Below are 16,585 nucleotides of genomic sequence, written 5' to 3'. Positions count from 1 at the left end.
ATAGATAGATAGATAGATAGATAGATAGATAGATAGATAGATAGATAGATAGATAGATAAATTAAACTGTTGTAACTCGAGGACTCTCTGCGTTCTGGATGATTTGGCACTAGGCTTGCATTATGCAGTGTGTCACACCACTTAACCTTAACACATTTTATTGCGTGAAACTGAACAGATGGAAACATCTGTTCCATCCTCTCTCTCCCTCCCTCCCTCTCCCCTATCTATCTATCTATCTATCTATCTATCTATCTATCTATCTATCTATCTATCATCTCTCTATCTCTGTGTCTATCCATCCATCCATCCACCCATCTAACTAAAACATTTTATTACTGTTAATTGTAGAGTAAAATACGAAATAACAAAAGCAAAGAGTAGGACACAGTGGGAAAGTGAGGAGGGGAGGGAAAGAAAAAAGAAAAGACTTCCAACTCCCTCTGTTGCAGTACTCAAGGCCCGGGGGCTGGCCTTCAGGGTTCTAAGATCTGGGGCTGCCCTGGAAACAGCAAAGGACCGGTCTGCAATGCCTCTGCCAGGGAACATGGAGCTCAGGAAGGCCACAGGTGGCCCTCTCGAACTCCGTTTTTGCTGATAATGTGTTGCAGGAAGTGATCGCAGCCGAAAGCAGAGCTCGCGAGAGCTGTTTGAACCAGTCATCAGATGCAAGAGCTTCCTTCAGTTTTTCCATCAGGTCCGTGGGCACCTTTAAATCCATTGTTCCCTGGTTCCTGGGGACCATTGGGGCAGCTAAGTGTTTAGCTGGGATGACTGGTTGAATCATGGCCCAATTGGTACTCTTGTACTGTGGAAGCCTGGACCAAGCATCCACCATAAAGTTTTCCCCTCCAGGGATGTATTTTAGGGTAAAGTTGAATCGGTTGAAACCGCAGCCCTCCCGAGCTCCATTTTTATTGGCAGAGGATTGCAGAAGCCGTCGCAGCCGAAAACAGAGTTCGGGAGCCCATTTTCGCTGGCAGAGTGCTCAGGCTGCCACAGGCGCCCCCAACACGAGTGATGTCGCGCCAGCCATGCCCACCCTGACTTCCCAAGATCAAACACAACCCTGATGAAATTGAGTTTGACACCCCTGCAGTAGAATAAAGTATTAGCATCGAACCTCAACTTTTTACTTTTCCATAATAATAATAAATAAACTATATAAAATATAATAATGTAAACTAGCCATTTCTTTAATGGCAAATCAATCTAATCAGTAAAACCCAAAATCAAAATTTCATAATTTTCATAATTTCATTTTCCACCTCAAGCACAAAGTCCAGAAGTGGTTAGCTCTCATCAGCTAGCCATACCCTTACTGGGATTAGAACCTGTGCTGTATTGCATCATAGACAGCACAGGTTCTAATCCCAGTAAGGGTATGGCTAGCTGATGAGAGCTAAATAGCTTGAAATAGGTCTATACTAGTCTCCCTTTATTTATTTATCAGCACAAATACAACACAAATGTAACAAAGGCAACAGTAAAAATATTGGGTTTCTGCCTGGATGGTCTCTTGTGATGAGCCGATAGACAGAGAATGGAAGTAGTGACCTTCCTCCCATATTTGGGCATACCAGGGGTTGTGACACTAAATACATATACATACATACTACATACTTACATACATACATACATACGTGTGTGTGTGTTGTGTTGTGTATGTGTGTGTATATATATATATATATATGTATGTATGTATGTATGTACGTATGTATATGTATATGTGTATATGTGCATATGTATATATGTGCATATGTATATATGTGTATGTATTTATGTATATGTATGTATGTGTGTATGTGTGTATGTATGTATGTATGTGTATATATGTATGTGTGTATGTATGTATATGTACACACACACACACACATACACACACACACAAACATTTATTTATTTATTTGATCAAAATAGTCATTTTAGCCGTCTTTGCCAACTCCATCAACTTCCAAAGCCATTTGTCCATGGTAGACAAAATCATATTTTGCGTTTAATGGAAAAAGATTAAAGACAACTCTGATCTTATATATGTTGATGGCAGCAAGATTACAAATGGAAATATCTGCTCCATCCTAAGGTTCTTTAGTATAATTCATTCTTACTATAATTAAGAATTCACATCTCAGGGCCCTTTTTTTTCCATGGAGGTAGAATCCTCAAAAGGGTTAAGTCCGTCTTTAAAAAAATTACATAAGATGAAAGCAAGGCATTTTTATGTTTGAGACTCGTGTATGTATGTATGTATGTATGTATGTGTGTGTGTATATATATGTACACCTGCTGAGAAGATACGATTTGCTACAGCTTCCTCGTGTATGTTCTGGAATGATCTTTCAATGCAAATGAAGAAGGTCTGCAAATCAATTACCTTAACGAGGAACAGAGCAGTTAGCAATGTAGCTTCTTACCCTATTTTATACATTTTGTAATCAAGCTTTTAATCAACTTTATATGAAGGAAGAGAAAAAGGAACCACAGACTTTATTCCAGATAGTTGAACGGAAAGTAAAGGCCAGAGGAATATGTTCAGAATTTTCGTTACATTAATTATATTTATTATATTATCTTTTAACAGTACACTCTGTGTGTGTGTGTGTGTGTGTGTGTGTGTGTGTGTGTGTGTGTAAGGTATGCGGGCAGGCGGGCCCTCTGGAACACCGTACCAGAACAGGGGCATACCCACCACTGGAGTACATGGACATTTAAATGTAAAATTGTGTTAGGTTTTATGGATGTTTGGTCAACAATCTGCCAACTTTATTCGTTTTCGCCATTTTCAAGGCACTGAACCGTGCTACCGTCTTGGGAAAAATGAGACCCTAGCTATTCTACATCCCTTCTGAGTCTAAAAACTATTTATTTAGTTGTAACTGCTTAAGTTTATTCCCTTGAAATGGTACCGATGCTAATGGGAATGGCCATCAAGCCAAGAAACAAAGTTTATTATTTACTACTAGAATTGAAATGGATTTTGCAATATCTTCCAGTCTTTTTTTTTTCTTTTAGTCCAGCACACCAGAAAACATTGGCTTAAACTGTTAAATTGTTTAAAAGTTGCACTCATGAGAAATCTGCTAACTCTTCTAAATTATCTGTTTCGGCATTCCATCAAAATATTCTGTCTTTTCTAATGTTCATATTTCCAGAAGGAGGTTCTCTAAGGACCATCCGAGCGGCATCTTCTTGATGCCTCCGATTGACGCTTTCTAAGTTTCTGTTTTATAATTATAACCCGGCGGAATGAAGAGCAAGGCGCTTTTCATATTTTGTTTCACCTGTGAAATGTCACTTTGGTTAATCCGGAGAATGATTAATTGCCGGCTTTTAGGATTTGTATTTTTTTTCCCCAGAGGCTGTCCGATTCATCTAGAAGGAATAGCGAAAAGGACAGTTAGTGATCAGAATGATTTAGTAGCACGCATGCTGTGCAGTGGTGGGGTTCTCTTTTTTTAACTACAGGTTTGCGTGACGCTTCTGCGCATGTGCAGAAGCGTCTGGGTGTGTGGGCGGAGCTTCCCGCCCCTGCCACTACCGGTTCGCCTGATCCGGGCCGAACCAGGGGCAACCCACTTCTGATGCTGTTTAAGGACTCAGTATGCCAGAGTGTTCTTACCGGTTCCACCACAAAACCATGGTAGACTAAAGCGCGCTCGACGAAAGCGCGTACGTGACGTCATCACAGCGTGACGAAAACAGCACGCTGTGAGCGGTAAACTTAAAATTAACGCGTAAATCTAAACCTAACCCCCCCAAACCTAACCCTAAACCTAACCCTAAGCCTAACCCTTAACCTAACCCTAACCCTAACCCTATACCTAACCCTTAACCTAACGCTAAACCTAACGCTAAACCTAACGCTAACCCTTAACCTAACCCTAAACCTAACCCTAACGCTTAACGTAACCCTAAACCTAACTCTAACCCTTAACCTAACCCTAACCCTAAACCTAAACCTAACCCTTACCTTTATGTGAATCGGCTTGCTTTAAAAGCGCTTTTTAAAGCGCCCTTTTTTCTCCGTGGTTGTATTTGTCGCGCTGCTGATGACGTCAGGTACGCGCTTTAATCGGGCGCGCTTTAGTGGACCGCGGTTTTGACAGGTCACGGTTCTTACCTAGGCTTCCCAAAAGCACAAAGCCGATTCCTCATCCCAATAAAACCTCTTTTATTTAGGCGAAAGGGAATTCCTCTCCAGCAAAGTCCCAGCCAACAGTCTTTCAAGAGATTTCACAACTACAGACCTTTATCGGGCTTGGAGAGCTGCCAGGCCGATATCTTCCAAACTCCCTGCTGTAGCAGCAATTACTTGGCAAGAAGTCAGGAACAGATCTTCACCCTAATGAATTGAACTAATTGTCTCCTGCAAACTCCACTCCCCTTTCGCTCCTCTTTATTACCTATGGGAGGGGCCATTCACCATCCACCTGTGCCTTTACTCCTGTGTCGACCGACCCTTGTTCCTTAGCTGTTCCCTGTTCCCTTCTGCTGTTCCCTTCTCCACTCCCCTTTTGCTCCCCTTTATTACCTATGGGAGGGGCCATTCACCATCCACCTGTGCCTTTACTCCTGTGTCGACCCTTGTTCCTTAGCTATTCCCTTCTCCTGGCAGCTCTGCTCCAGTGGCGGGTTCATCAAACACCAGCAATATCTTCAATGGTTATGTGATGAGCCGGGGCGTGGCACAAAGGCAACACAGCCAGAGAACTGGGATGAGTCCCCAACTGTGCCCCCAATGTCCCTTTCACTGGAAGCTCTTCCTCAAACCTGCAGCCCAAACGCTGTAAGCAGATGACTGCTATCAATCACTCCAACAGGACAAGATAGGGAGTCCCAGGGTCGAATCCAGCAAGGCGAGATAAAGACACAGAAGGTCGTAAATATTTCAAACAGTCGGGCGGAATGCCAGAAATGCAGGTCACAACTCTACACTGGGTGAACTCAGCATTTGTTCCTGACAAAGTCCCCTCCCAACTGCCTCTCCTTTAAACTCCATCCCCAGGTGTGCCTTGTGAAGGGAATTGGAGGCCTTTCCTTCCTCGTAAACTATGCAACCCCTGTTGCTCTCTTCTGCGTGCTCCCTAGGATCAGAAGTGGGTTGATACCGGTTCAGACAAACCTGTAGTGGAAATAGGGACTGGGTCACTGAACCGGTAGGAATGATAGGCTGGCCACCCCCCTGAACCGGTTCCCTGGTCACTCATGCCGTTGCAGGCATGTTTTTTATTCATTGTATAATGTTCTGCGCATGCACAGAATGATTTACAAGCAACTGTGCATGCGCATGCAACGTGTGGCGGGGTGCCGGTAGCAACAGATCCCTGCCTAGGATGAGGAGGGGGTGGGCCTCGGTCTTCATCTGAACCCCCTCTCCCTTGTTCTACCTCTCCCCTGCTCTGCCCAGCCTGACTTTGCCCTTCCCCAGTTTCTGCCACAGCCAACGGAGCCACTCTCCTGCTCTCTGCCAGATGTTCGTCTTCCATCTCAGAGTCGGACTCTGAGGGGGGCATGACAGGTTTGTTGCACCTCATATAAATGCCTTCCCCTGGTGTGGCAGATGACAGAAGCACCGATAGTTAGCCAACCACTGAAATTTTGCTCTAGAATCGCCCTTCTTAAGAATGAGGCCAAATTCATTGATATTCATTGTCCAAATTAAACAATGCTTTTGTTCTTAGCCAGGCAGTGTAATTGAGGACTCTGTTTAAATATCCATAAAAGATAGGAGCCTATTTCATACTCCAATAACAGGGGGCGGCGGGGTGGGTGGGAATTCAAGTGTAGCACATGGAATCTGACACCTACAGACACACTGCTAAAACCTACTCAGACAAAACCTAATGTATCTCCAATCATATTTTTAAAAGATGAAATATCCTTTGTTCTCTATGGGATTTTTGCCATCATGAACCTTCCTTCCTTCCTTCCTTCCTTCCTTCCTTCCTTCCTTCCTTCCTTCCTTCCTGTTTTCCTTTTCCTTATTGCTCTCTTTCTATTTCCCCTTCCTTCCTTCCTGTTTTCTTCTTCCTTATTGCTCTCTTTCTATTTCCCCTTCCTTCCTTCTTTCCTACATGTTTTCCTTTTCCTTATTGCTCTCTTTCTATTTCCCCTTCCTTCCTTCCTTCCTTCCTACATGTTTTCCTTTTCCTTATTGCTCTCTTTCTATTTCCTCTTCCTTCCTTCCTGTTTTCTTCTTCCTTATTGCTCTCTTTCTATTTTGCCTTCCTTCCTTCCTGTTTTCCTTTTCCTTATTGCTCTCTTTCTATTTCCCCTTCCTTCCTTCCTTCCTTCCTTTCTTCCTACCTACATGTTTTCCTTCTTTCTTATTGCTCTCTTTCTATTTCCCCTTCCTTCCTTCCTGTTTTCTTCTTCCTTATTGCTCTATTTCTATTTTGCCTTCCTTCCTTCCTGTTTTCCTTTTCCTTATTGCTCTCTTTCTATTTCCTCTTCCTTTCTTCCTTTCTTCCTTTCTTTCTTTCTTCCTTCCTTCCTTCCTACCTACCTACCTAGCTACCTACCTTCCTACATGTTTTTCTTCTTCCTTATTGCTCTCTTTCTATTTCCCCTTCCTTCCTTCCTTCCTTCCTTCCTTCCTTCCTTCCTTCCTTCCTTCCTTCCTTCCTTCCTGTTTTCCTATGCCTTATTGCTCTCTTTCTATTCTCCTTCCTTCCTTCCTTCCTTCCTTCCTTCCTTCCTTCTTTAAGAGCCAAGGTGGCGCAGTGGTTAAATGCAGCACTGCAGGCTACTGCTATATCAGCAGGTCAGCGGTTCAAATCTCACCGGCTCAGGGTTGACTCAGCCTTCCATCCTTCCGAGGTGGGTAAAATGAGGACCCAGATTGTTGGGGGCAATATGCTGATTCTCTGTAAACCGCTTAGAGAGGCCTGAAAGGCCTATGAAGCGGTATATAAGTCTACTGCTATAAGTCTACTGCTATTATTCCTGTTTTCCTTTTTCTTATTGCTCTCTTTCTATTTTACTTCCCTCCCTCCCTTCCTCCCTTCCTTCCTCACAGACACAGTTCCAACAAAGTACTGACTGGAGCAATCTTCCATTTATTTCCAAATGGAAATATTTATTTATTTCCAGATTCCTCACCTCACTTCCTTAAAAAAAAAGAAAAAGATGTTGACGTTTGATCTCTTTACTTATTTGTAAAATTTATTAGCTATCCATCATACCCCATGGTAATCCTCGGTGGCTTGCAATATTATTAGTATTACTCATCCTCACACGGGAATGGCCTTTCAGATTAAATCATTCCAATTGCCCCCACCCCCACCCCCTGCTTAAATCCTAGGTCTATTGCAGCATCTAGTTGATCTTGGCTTGTCTTCAGATCTTAAGAAGATCAAACCTGATTAGTAGCTGAATGGGAAAAGCTTTTATGAGCCTGTAATTCCTTTGGCCGGATGCCCTTCCTCTCGCCAATGTGGAGTTTGCAGCAGATATTTTCTCATTGTGCCCAGAGAGAGAAATATCAAACTCATGAAATTAAAAAAAAATAAAAACCAGCCTATTGTATCCTTTAGCCAAGAAAGCATCGGCCATGTGTCCATCAGGAGTTGAACTGAACTTAAAAGAGTCCTTATTTTCAATTCATTTCGTGTTTCTATTTAGATGAAATAATAGTCGTGCAGTAGACAATTTGAGAAAAAGATCAGCGCCTCACACTCAATTATAAAAAGGATAAGATTAAAAGTGTTGACTTACCATTTGTTGATCCTATTAAAATTAAGTCCCCCAAGGAGGATTAATTCTCAGGAATCGGTCCCTGATATTTAGTCCCTGAGTTGTATGTTTCTAGCTTCTCATTCCTTCCCAATTTTATTGACTTTTAGCCTTTTCTAACTGGAGCTTGAATTATAATTGCAAAAAAAAAAAAAAAAAGTGGAGGAAACAGATTGTATGTCTGAAATTTCAACCTAAATATTAAAATGTAAGATAACATCTCTTGGAACGGTGTAGTAATTTCTGGGTGAATTTTGGGGTGGTTTTTTTTTTTGTTAATTTGTTTTTCAGAAGGTATCAGGAAAGTAAAGGAGAACTATGTTTTCTATCATGACAAGTGAGGCTCAGCGTTGAGATAAAAATAAGAAATGGCATGGAATGTGAAAATATATATATATATTTATTTTAATCCGTAGCCTTAATTAGCTCAGCTGGATTCCCCCCCCCCCCGCAAATGTTATGAATGAAAAATCTACCTAACTCTAGCAAAGTTATTGAAATGAATTTGTACATGTTTTAACATTTATTTAGACCCTCAGTGGCATAGTGGTTAGAGTGCAGTATTGCAGGCTACTTCTGCTGACTTGTCAGTTTGTTTCCAAAAAATCAAATCCAGAAAGCCCACACAGATAACCGATGCAGCTGGATTCATTAACTTCTTTATATGCATAAGAATAGATGAATAAATGTACAATACCAACAGGTGGTTCTTCCAAGTAAACACAAGGCAGGAGAGTTACAGGCAAACACAAGCAGTTAGCTTCATTTCAGCAGACAATCCCAGACAGGCTGCTAGTTTACTTTTCAGAGCAGCAGACTGCTTTCTTCTTTAAGTTTCAGTTTCAAATCTCTGCCCAGACTCAGAAGGGTTAAGTTCCCATTGGCTGACTTAGTTGCTATGCTTATTCATTGGCTGACCTTGTCTCTCCCAGTCATGAATATTCTAACACGACTGCTGGCTACCTGCAATTTTTCCCCCCTGCAAATGTTGTGAACGAAAAGTCTGACTAACTCTTGCAAACTCATTGAAATGAATTTGTACATAAAATAAATCTCCATCTCTTGTAGTGTAAATACCAGGGATATAAGCGATACCTTAAATTCCCCGCATATTTGTGATGGGTTATAATTGGACAGTTAAAAGAACAGTTGCATTTCAACTTCAATTTATTTCACACTGTCTCAAAAATGTTCTTGGAGATGACATGTTTGGCTGCTCTCTATGTACCATGCTGTGCATAACATCAAGCTATTATGTGGCTGGCTTGTGTTTAGCAAATCATGGGGAAGGGCTGGCTGGCAGGAAAGTATAATAATCAACTATTCACTCTGATCTGTCATTGATGTATGACAGAATTTTGTGTTTGTGCTCTACTTGTCACATTTAGGTAGCGAGAGAAGAAATTGGAGAAATACAACAGTTGCTCCCTCCCTATCTGTCTGTCTGTCTGTCTGTCTGTCTATCTATCTATCTATCTATCTATCTATCTATCTATATATATATATATATATAGAGAGAGAGAGAGTTATAGATATAGATATGTGTGTGTGTGTGTGTGTGTAGAGGTAGGTAGGTAGATATATAAATATAGATATAGATAGATATAGATATAGATAGATGATAGTTAGAGATAGATAGATAGATAGATAGATAGATAGATGATAGATAGATAGATAGATAGATAGATAGATAGATAGATAGATACATAGATAGATACATAGATAGATAGATAGATAGATAGATAGATAGATAGATAGATAGATAGATAGATAGATAGATAATCAATGTCTACATGTACAGTGTGTTGTCTGGGTACTTTTAATTTTGAGAAATAGCAATAATAATGATAATATTCATAACATTGATAATGATCACATAATGATAGTAATATTTGATTATCCATTTTAATAAACCTTCCTTATATAATTAATAATTCTCTTGAGCTTTTAAATTTCTGTTTCTGATAGTTAACCCTTGGTAAAACGAATTCCAGGTTAAAAAAATATTCTGTTTCTTCCTTCTCTTTAATTTTAAGTGTTAATCTATCCATCTCTACACATTTCTAGTACTTTTTAAAATTACACTTTCATCTGTAGGGATCTCTTCGTTTATCCACTATTGTGCAAACACAATTCTCGCCATTATTAACACATGTAAATTAAATTAAATATTCCCTTTATTGTACTTTTTTCTGGTAAGATACCCAACCAAAATGTTTCTAGTTTTAGATCTGTGTATTGCTTTACCATTTTTTCTAACCATTTATATTTTTCTTGTCCCAATATTTTTTTTTTTGCCTTTGGACAATTCCACCACATGTGATAGTATGAACCCAGTATCTGATTACATTTCCAACATTTGCCAGACATGTTCTTAAACACCTTTGCCAGTCTTGCTGGTGGTAGCTGCCATCTATAAAACAATTGCTTAATCTTAAAGCTTCTTCTTCAGAAAACCCTGCTTATATCACCCTTAGTTTAGTGATACATATGAACACTGCCATTAATTATAATATATACCCGTGATGGAGAACCTATGGTACATGTGCCACAGGTGGCATGCAGAGCCCTCTCTGCAGGCACGCAAGCTGTCGCCCCAGCTCAGTTCCACTGTGCATGCGTGCGTGCCTCACGTTGGCCAGCTGATTTTTGGGTCTCTGTTGTGCATACACAGGGGGGTGGGGCACATGCGAGAGACGGTTCACCCACAAAACCGCGCTCGACTAAACCGCGCCCGACTAAACCGCGTCGCTGACGTCATCAACAGGGCGACAACAGGGCGGAGACAGAAGCACGCCGTAAACCCTAAACCTAAAATTAACCCCTAAACCTAAACCTAACCCCCCTAACCCCCCTAACCTAACCCCCCTAAACCTAACCCTTAACCTAACCCTAAACCTAACCCTAACCTTAACCCTAACCCTAACCTTAACCCTAACCCTAACCCTAACCCTTAACGTAACCCTAAACCTAACCCTAACCCTAAACCTAACCCTAAAGCTAACCCTAAACCTAACCCTAAACCTAACCCTTACCTTAAGTTGAATCGGCTTGCTTTCAAAGCGCTATTTAAAGCGCCCTTCTTTCTCCGCGCTGGCTGTTGTCGCCCTGTTGATGACGTCAGCGACGCGGTTTAATCGGGCGCGGTTTAGTCGAGCGCGGTTTTGACGGGTCACGGCGAGAGACATGTGTGTATGTGCAGGAGGGGGGCAGAGGCTCAAGTGCACATGCACACGGGGTGCAAGGGGCGGGGTGCTTTTTCAAGAGGCAACTGAGCTTTCTAGTTTTTCTTCGGAGAGGTTTCGCTTCTCCTCCTCTTCAGCTTTTCTTGAGCTGAAGAAGCTTCCTGGAGGAGAAACGAAACATCTTAGAAGAAAAAAACCCGACAGTCCAGTTGCCTCCTGAAAAAGCAACTTCGGGATATTGGATCTGTTTTGGAAGGCAAAAAACCACCTAACTTGTAACCAGTCTCTGTGTTTCTTTTATTTCTTCTTTTTAAAATAAATAGATAAATGAAGATAATTCTGCATAGGCAGAAGGATATCCTTGCCAATCGTGTGCCTTTCTAAATCATGTTGTTTACTTGCAGGAGGAGGAAGAAATGACCTATGAACAAACTTTAGAATTTCGCAGAGGGGGTGATGGGCAGCCCAGGCGTTCAACGAGACCCACTCAACAGTTTTACCAACCTCCAAGAGCTAGAAACTGATCAAAGGTAAAAATCATTACTTCTTATAATTAACAAAAGGACTAGTTCTATTCTTCTGGAATTCCCTTGACGTTCCAAATAGCTTTGAAAAGGGAATGCGCATATCCATTTTGATACGTTTGATATCAAAATTTTGGTACCTTTGTCCGGTCTGATTCATAATTGGGTGATAAATACAATGAAAGATGGTATCAACCAGTGGTGGGATTCAAATAATTTACCAACCAGTTCTCTGCCCTAATGACCAGCTGGGTAGGCGGGGCTCGGCGGTCATGTGATCATGTGGGCATGGCCAAGTCAATGTCACTCAGGTCGATGGGCGCTTCGCCTTAGCTGTTACAATGGTAATAAGGGTTAACCGGAGAGGCAGTTTCTGTAAGCAGGGCAATAAAGATTAGGCTAGAAACAACACCAGAATGTTTCCTTCCTGCCTTCCTTACAGGATTAGCCCTGGAAAGTGGGGAAAAACAAAAGATTTCTTCCAACAACTGGTTCTCCGAACTGCTTAGAAAGTTACCAACCGGTTCTCCCGAATAGGTGCGGACTGGCTGAATCCCACCACTGGTATCAACCATCCCGTTGGCCTGTCAAATAAAAGAAACTCCCGGGACATTTTTATTACCAAGAGTAAAACTTTACTGATAGGTCCATAGAGGTTCAAGAAGAAGCAAAGACAGTTCTGAGATTTTGGCGTGAAGCGAGAGTATAGTGAAAACCCCTTTTCCTTCACCCGTGGCATTCAGTGTCCACCACATCCAGGTTAAACATTTGATTTTGGGAAACAATCCGCGTCTTTCGAAAGTCTTCTGCTTCTGACCTTGGAACTGCGAGAATTTCTCAGGCTGCCAATGGCAAACGTCAATTCCTTTCTCCCTCCCAGCTCCCCACACATTCCAATCATGCCCACCCACCCCCTCCCCACCCCTTAGCTTCTTTGTCAAGCGAGCACAAAGAGGTGCTTTGTGGATCAATCCTGACAGGTGGCTTATAACTGCCAGCCAAAATGAAGGTGAGAGAAGGAATAAGAGGAAAGGAGAGAAGGAAATGGACGAGGGGAGAGGACTAGGAGAGAGCGAAGGAAAGGGAAGTGGAGAAGAGGAGAGAGAAGAGGGGAGAGGAGAAGACGAAAAGGGAGGAGAGGGAAGGAGAAGGAAGTAGAGAGGGGAAAGGAGAGAGATAAATATATAGAATGTTACGGTACAATTTTGAAAATAATGTCTATAACTATGATGGACAACATTATTTAAAAGAGATTATAAATGTTTAATTAAGAGAATATTGGTTATAATCAGGGTGTGTAAAACTATGTATACTTAGAAAGGACAAGATACAGCCACTACACTCTTGCAGCAAAACTGGAAATAAAGAAACATATACAGTAAAAATATTTATTAAAAAAACAAAATGAAGGTGGTCATTAAGAGCTCGTCAGGTGGGAAGAATCAGAATCAAACTGAACACTCCAATTAAGCTGATTTATGCTTCATTGCCTTTACACAAGAATCTAGTCAACTAGTGGTCAGCATTAAACCGGCGATGGATAAGAGTAAATAGAATTCAAGAAGGGTTGAACTTAGACCAGTGTTTCTCAACCTTGGCAACTTGAAGATGTCTGGACTTCAAGTCCCAGAATTCCCCAGCCAGCATTTGCTGGCTGGGGAATTCTGGGACTTGAAGTCCAGACATCTTCAAGTTGCCAAGGTTGAGAAACACTGACTTAGACCATTTGCAGGAATGTAAGGATTCCAGGCTGCTTCCTCTCTTAACTCTGCCCCTCGGTCTCTTCCTGCTGTTCTCCAACAGAGTTGCCACTTTAGTGCATACAACTTGGAAACTCATATTAAACTGCTGTCTCTGTGTGTGTGTGTGTGTGTAAACGCTGTATGCCTTGTTTAGTTTCTCTCCCCCCCCCCCCCCAAATGTTCTCTACATGGTAATAATGCATGCAAATTATTCTGATGAAAGTCTGTAGAGATTCTCAGTCATCCAGGTCTTGGTTATCCCAAAAGATGCTTTTTTCAGGAGGCAACAGGACTTTCTGGTTTTTCTTTGAAGATGTTTCACTTCTCATCCAAGAAGCTTCTTCAGCTCTGAACAGGACAGTGGGGAATGGAAGGGTTTATAGTCCTTGAAGACAACTGGACATTTGCACCCTTTTAGAGAGTCATTGAGGCCACTGGGAGGTTTATCTGTGTCCTCGGGGTCACCTGAGTGGTGCAAATGGTTCCTGTAGGCTGCAGTTTTTTCCCTCTGGAAATCCATTCCTACTCCCACACCATTCAAAGACTTTTAGTTAAACAATTTGAGCCGAGGTGGCGCAGTGGTTAGAGTGCAGCACTGCAGGGTACTTCAGCTGACTGCAGTTCTGCAGTTCAGCTATTCAAATCTCACCGGCTCAGGGTTGACTCAGCCTTCCATCCTTCCGAGGTGGGTAAAATGAGGACCCAGACTGTGGGGGCGATATGCTGACTCTGTAAACCGCTTAGAGAGGGCTGAAAGCCCTATGAAGCGGTATATAAGTCTAACTGCTATTGCTATTGCTAATTTGGGTTGAACGGCTTTTAAGTGGTGTGTGGGAGTAGGAATGGATTTCCAGAGGAATAATTGCAGACTACAGGAACCAAGAGCTCTACTCAGGTGACCCTAAGGACACATAGAAACCTCCAAGTGGCCTCAAGGACTCTCTAAAAGGATGCAAAGGACCAACTGCCTGCAAGGAATATACCGTATTTTTCGGACTATAAGACACTTCGGACTATAAGACGCACCTAGCTTTTGGGAAGGAAAACAAGGCGGGAAAAATCTGCCTCCCATTATCCACCCGGTAGTTTAGTTTAGTTTAGTTTTGGTTTATTTGTATGCCGCCCTTCTCCAGGAGGGACTCAGGGCGGCGAACAACTCAAAGGGGAAAGGGAACATAAACAACAGTACACATAATTAAAATACACGAAAATCACACAGCCATACCAGTCGAGAGGGGAGGGGTATTTGTCTGGCCTGTTTGACACTGCCCGTTTCCCCACTGTGGCCCCTTCGCCGCTGCCCATTCACCGTGGCCCATTCGGTGCGGCCTGTTTGTTGTGGCCCGTTTGCTGCGGCCCGTTCCCCGTCGCCAATTCGCTGTCTGCCGCCGTGGCCCTCTTCCTGCCGCAGCCCATTCTAGAACAGCTGATGGGCACCCCCCCAACTCCCTTCCCCCCACGATAATATTCAGAGTATAAGACATTTCCACCCACTTTTGGGGGGCGGGAAAGTACGTCTTATACTCCGAAAAATACGGTAAATCCTTCCTGTCCGCATTATGCTGTCAGAGCTGAAGAAGCTTCTGGGATGAGAAGCGAAACGACTTCAAAGGAAAAAAAACTAAAAAGTCCAGCTGTCCCCTGAAAAAAAAAAACCTTTAGGACATCCCGATGAACAGAGAGAATAAAGGCAATGACATTTATCTCACATTCTCTTTTTCTTCTACTTCAGATATTCCTTGTGGCAAGATCGTTCTGGATTTCGTCCTGAAGAAGAATGTTTTTGAAAGATCCAGACGAAGGAGTATAGAAATCTATACTCCGCTAATGACTTTTTTTAAGTTAATGCTGTGAAGCTAAAATTTTTACATATATATAAAAAAAAACCTTGTTAATAGTGACATCAATAAAAGCCACCATGTTCAGCACTGTCTTTGCTTTGTATTTTCCTGCTCGCAGGAACTGTTATTAAGTATGGCCGTGATCTCTCTCGTATCAAAGAATTGACGGACTCTATTAAAAAATTCAGACTTGAAAAGCTGAGAACTGAGGAGGCCCTGGGTTTTCGCAGCATTTAAGAGATCTTGGCTGTTCTTCAGATGCAAAGAAGATCAAACCTGATTAATACCTGAATAGGAGAAGCCTGAGAATACCAGTATTCATTCATCCATCCATCCATCCATCCATCCGTCCATCCATCCATCCGTCCATCCATCCACCCACCCTACCCTACCCTACCTACCCTACCCTACCCTACCTACCTACCTACCTACCTACCTACCTACCTACCTACCTACCTACCTATATATCTCTATCTCTTTATCTATATATCTATCTATATATATCTATCATCTATCTATCTATCTATCTATCTATCTATCTATCTATCTATCTATCTATCTATCTATCTATCATCTATCAATCTATCTATCATCTATCAATCTATCATCTATCATCAATCTATCATGTCTGTCTGTCTGTCTGTCTATCTTATCTATCTTATCTATCTATCTATCTATCTATCTATCTGTCATCTATCTATCTATCTATCTATCTATCTATCTATCTATCTATCTATCTATCATCTATCTATCTATCTGTCATCTATCATATCTATCTATCTATCTATCTATCTATCTATCTATCTATCTATCTATCTATCTATCTATCTATCTATCTATCTATCTATCTTACCTACCTACCTACCTACCTACCTACCTACCTACCTACCTACCTACCTATATATCTCTATCTCTTTATCTATATATCTATCTATATATATCTATCATCTATCTATCTATCTATCTATCTATCTATCTATCTATCTATCATCTATCAATCTATCATCTATCAATCTATCATCTATCATCAATCTATCATGTCTGTCTGTCTGTCTGTCTATCTTATCTATCTTATCTATCTATCTATCTATCTATCTGTCATCTATCTATCTATCTATCTATCTGTCATCTATCATCTCTATCTATCTATCATCTATCTATCTATCTATCTATCTATCTATCTATCTATCTATCTATCTATCTTACCTACCTACCTACCTACCTACCTACCTACCTACCTACCTACCTACCTACCTACCTACCTACCTCTCTCTATCTATCTACTTGCCTATTCATCCATCCACCCATCATCCATCTTTCTATCTCTCTCTCTCCATCCACCCATCCATCCATCCATCTATTTATCATCTATCTATTGCTTTTAATGACCCCATAATTCCTTGAATCAGGGTGGAATCTGGGCAATGGAATGGAGCTGAGTGTTTACTGGACGGATTCCCTTCCTGTCGCCAGTGCAGAGTTTGCAGCAGATATTTTCTCATTGTGCTCAGAGAGAGAAATATCAAACGCATGAAATGTAAAAAAAAAAACCAGCCTAT

General features: G+C 41.6%; 1 protein-coding gene across 3 annotated transcripts in view; it reads left to right on the top strand.

Moving 5' to 3' along the window:
- The window catches only part of TDRD3 (tudor domain containing 3), a 66,592-nt gene extending 51,476 nt beyond the window's left edge, over window positions 1–15,116 (top strand). For all 3 annotated transcript variants that reach the window (XM_032226375.1, XM_032226377.1, XM_032226376.1), the window contains 2 exons: window positions 11,324–11,449; window positions 14,918–15,116. In XM_032226375.1, coding sequence (XP_032082266.1) covers window positions 11,324–11,443 — 120 coding nt within the window. In that variant the 3' untranslated portion in view covers window positions 11,444–11,449; window positions 14,918–15,116. The remainder of the gene's footprint in view (window positions 1–11,323; window positions 11,450–14,917) is intronic.
- The last annotated feature ends 1,469 nt before the right edge of the window (window positions 15,117–16,585 follow it).

This window comes from Thamnophis elegans, chromosome 11, assembly GCF_009769535.1.
Source record: "Thamnophis elegans isolate rThaEle1 chromosome 11, rThaEle1.pri, whole genome shotgun sequence".
NCBI classification, from domain to species: Eukaryota; Metazoa; Chordata; class Lepidosauria; order Squamata; family Colubridae; genus Thamnophis; species Thamnophis elegans.
Note: the sequence above shows the minus strand (reverse complement) of the source record. Positions and strands in the feature narration are given on the sequence as shown.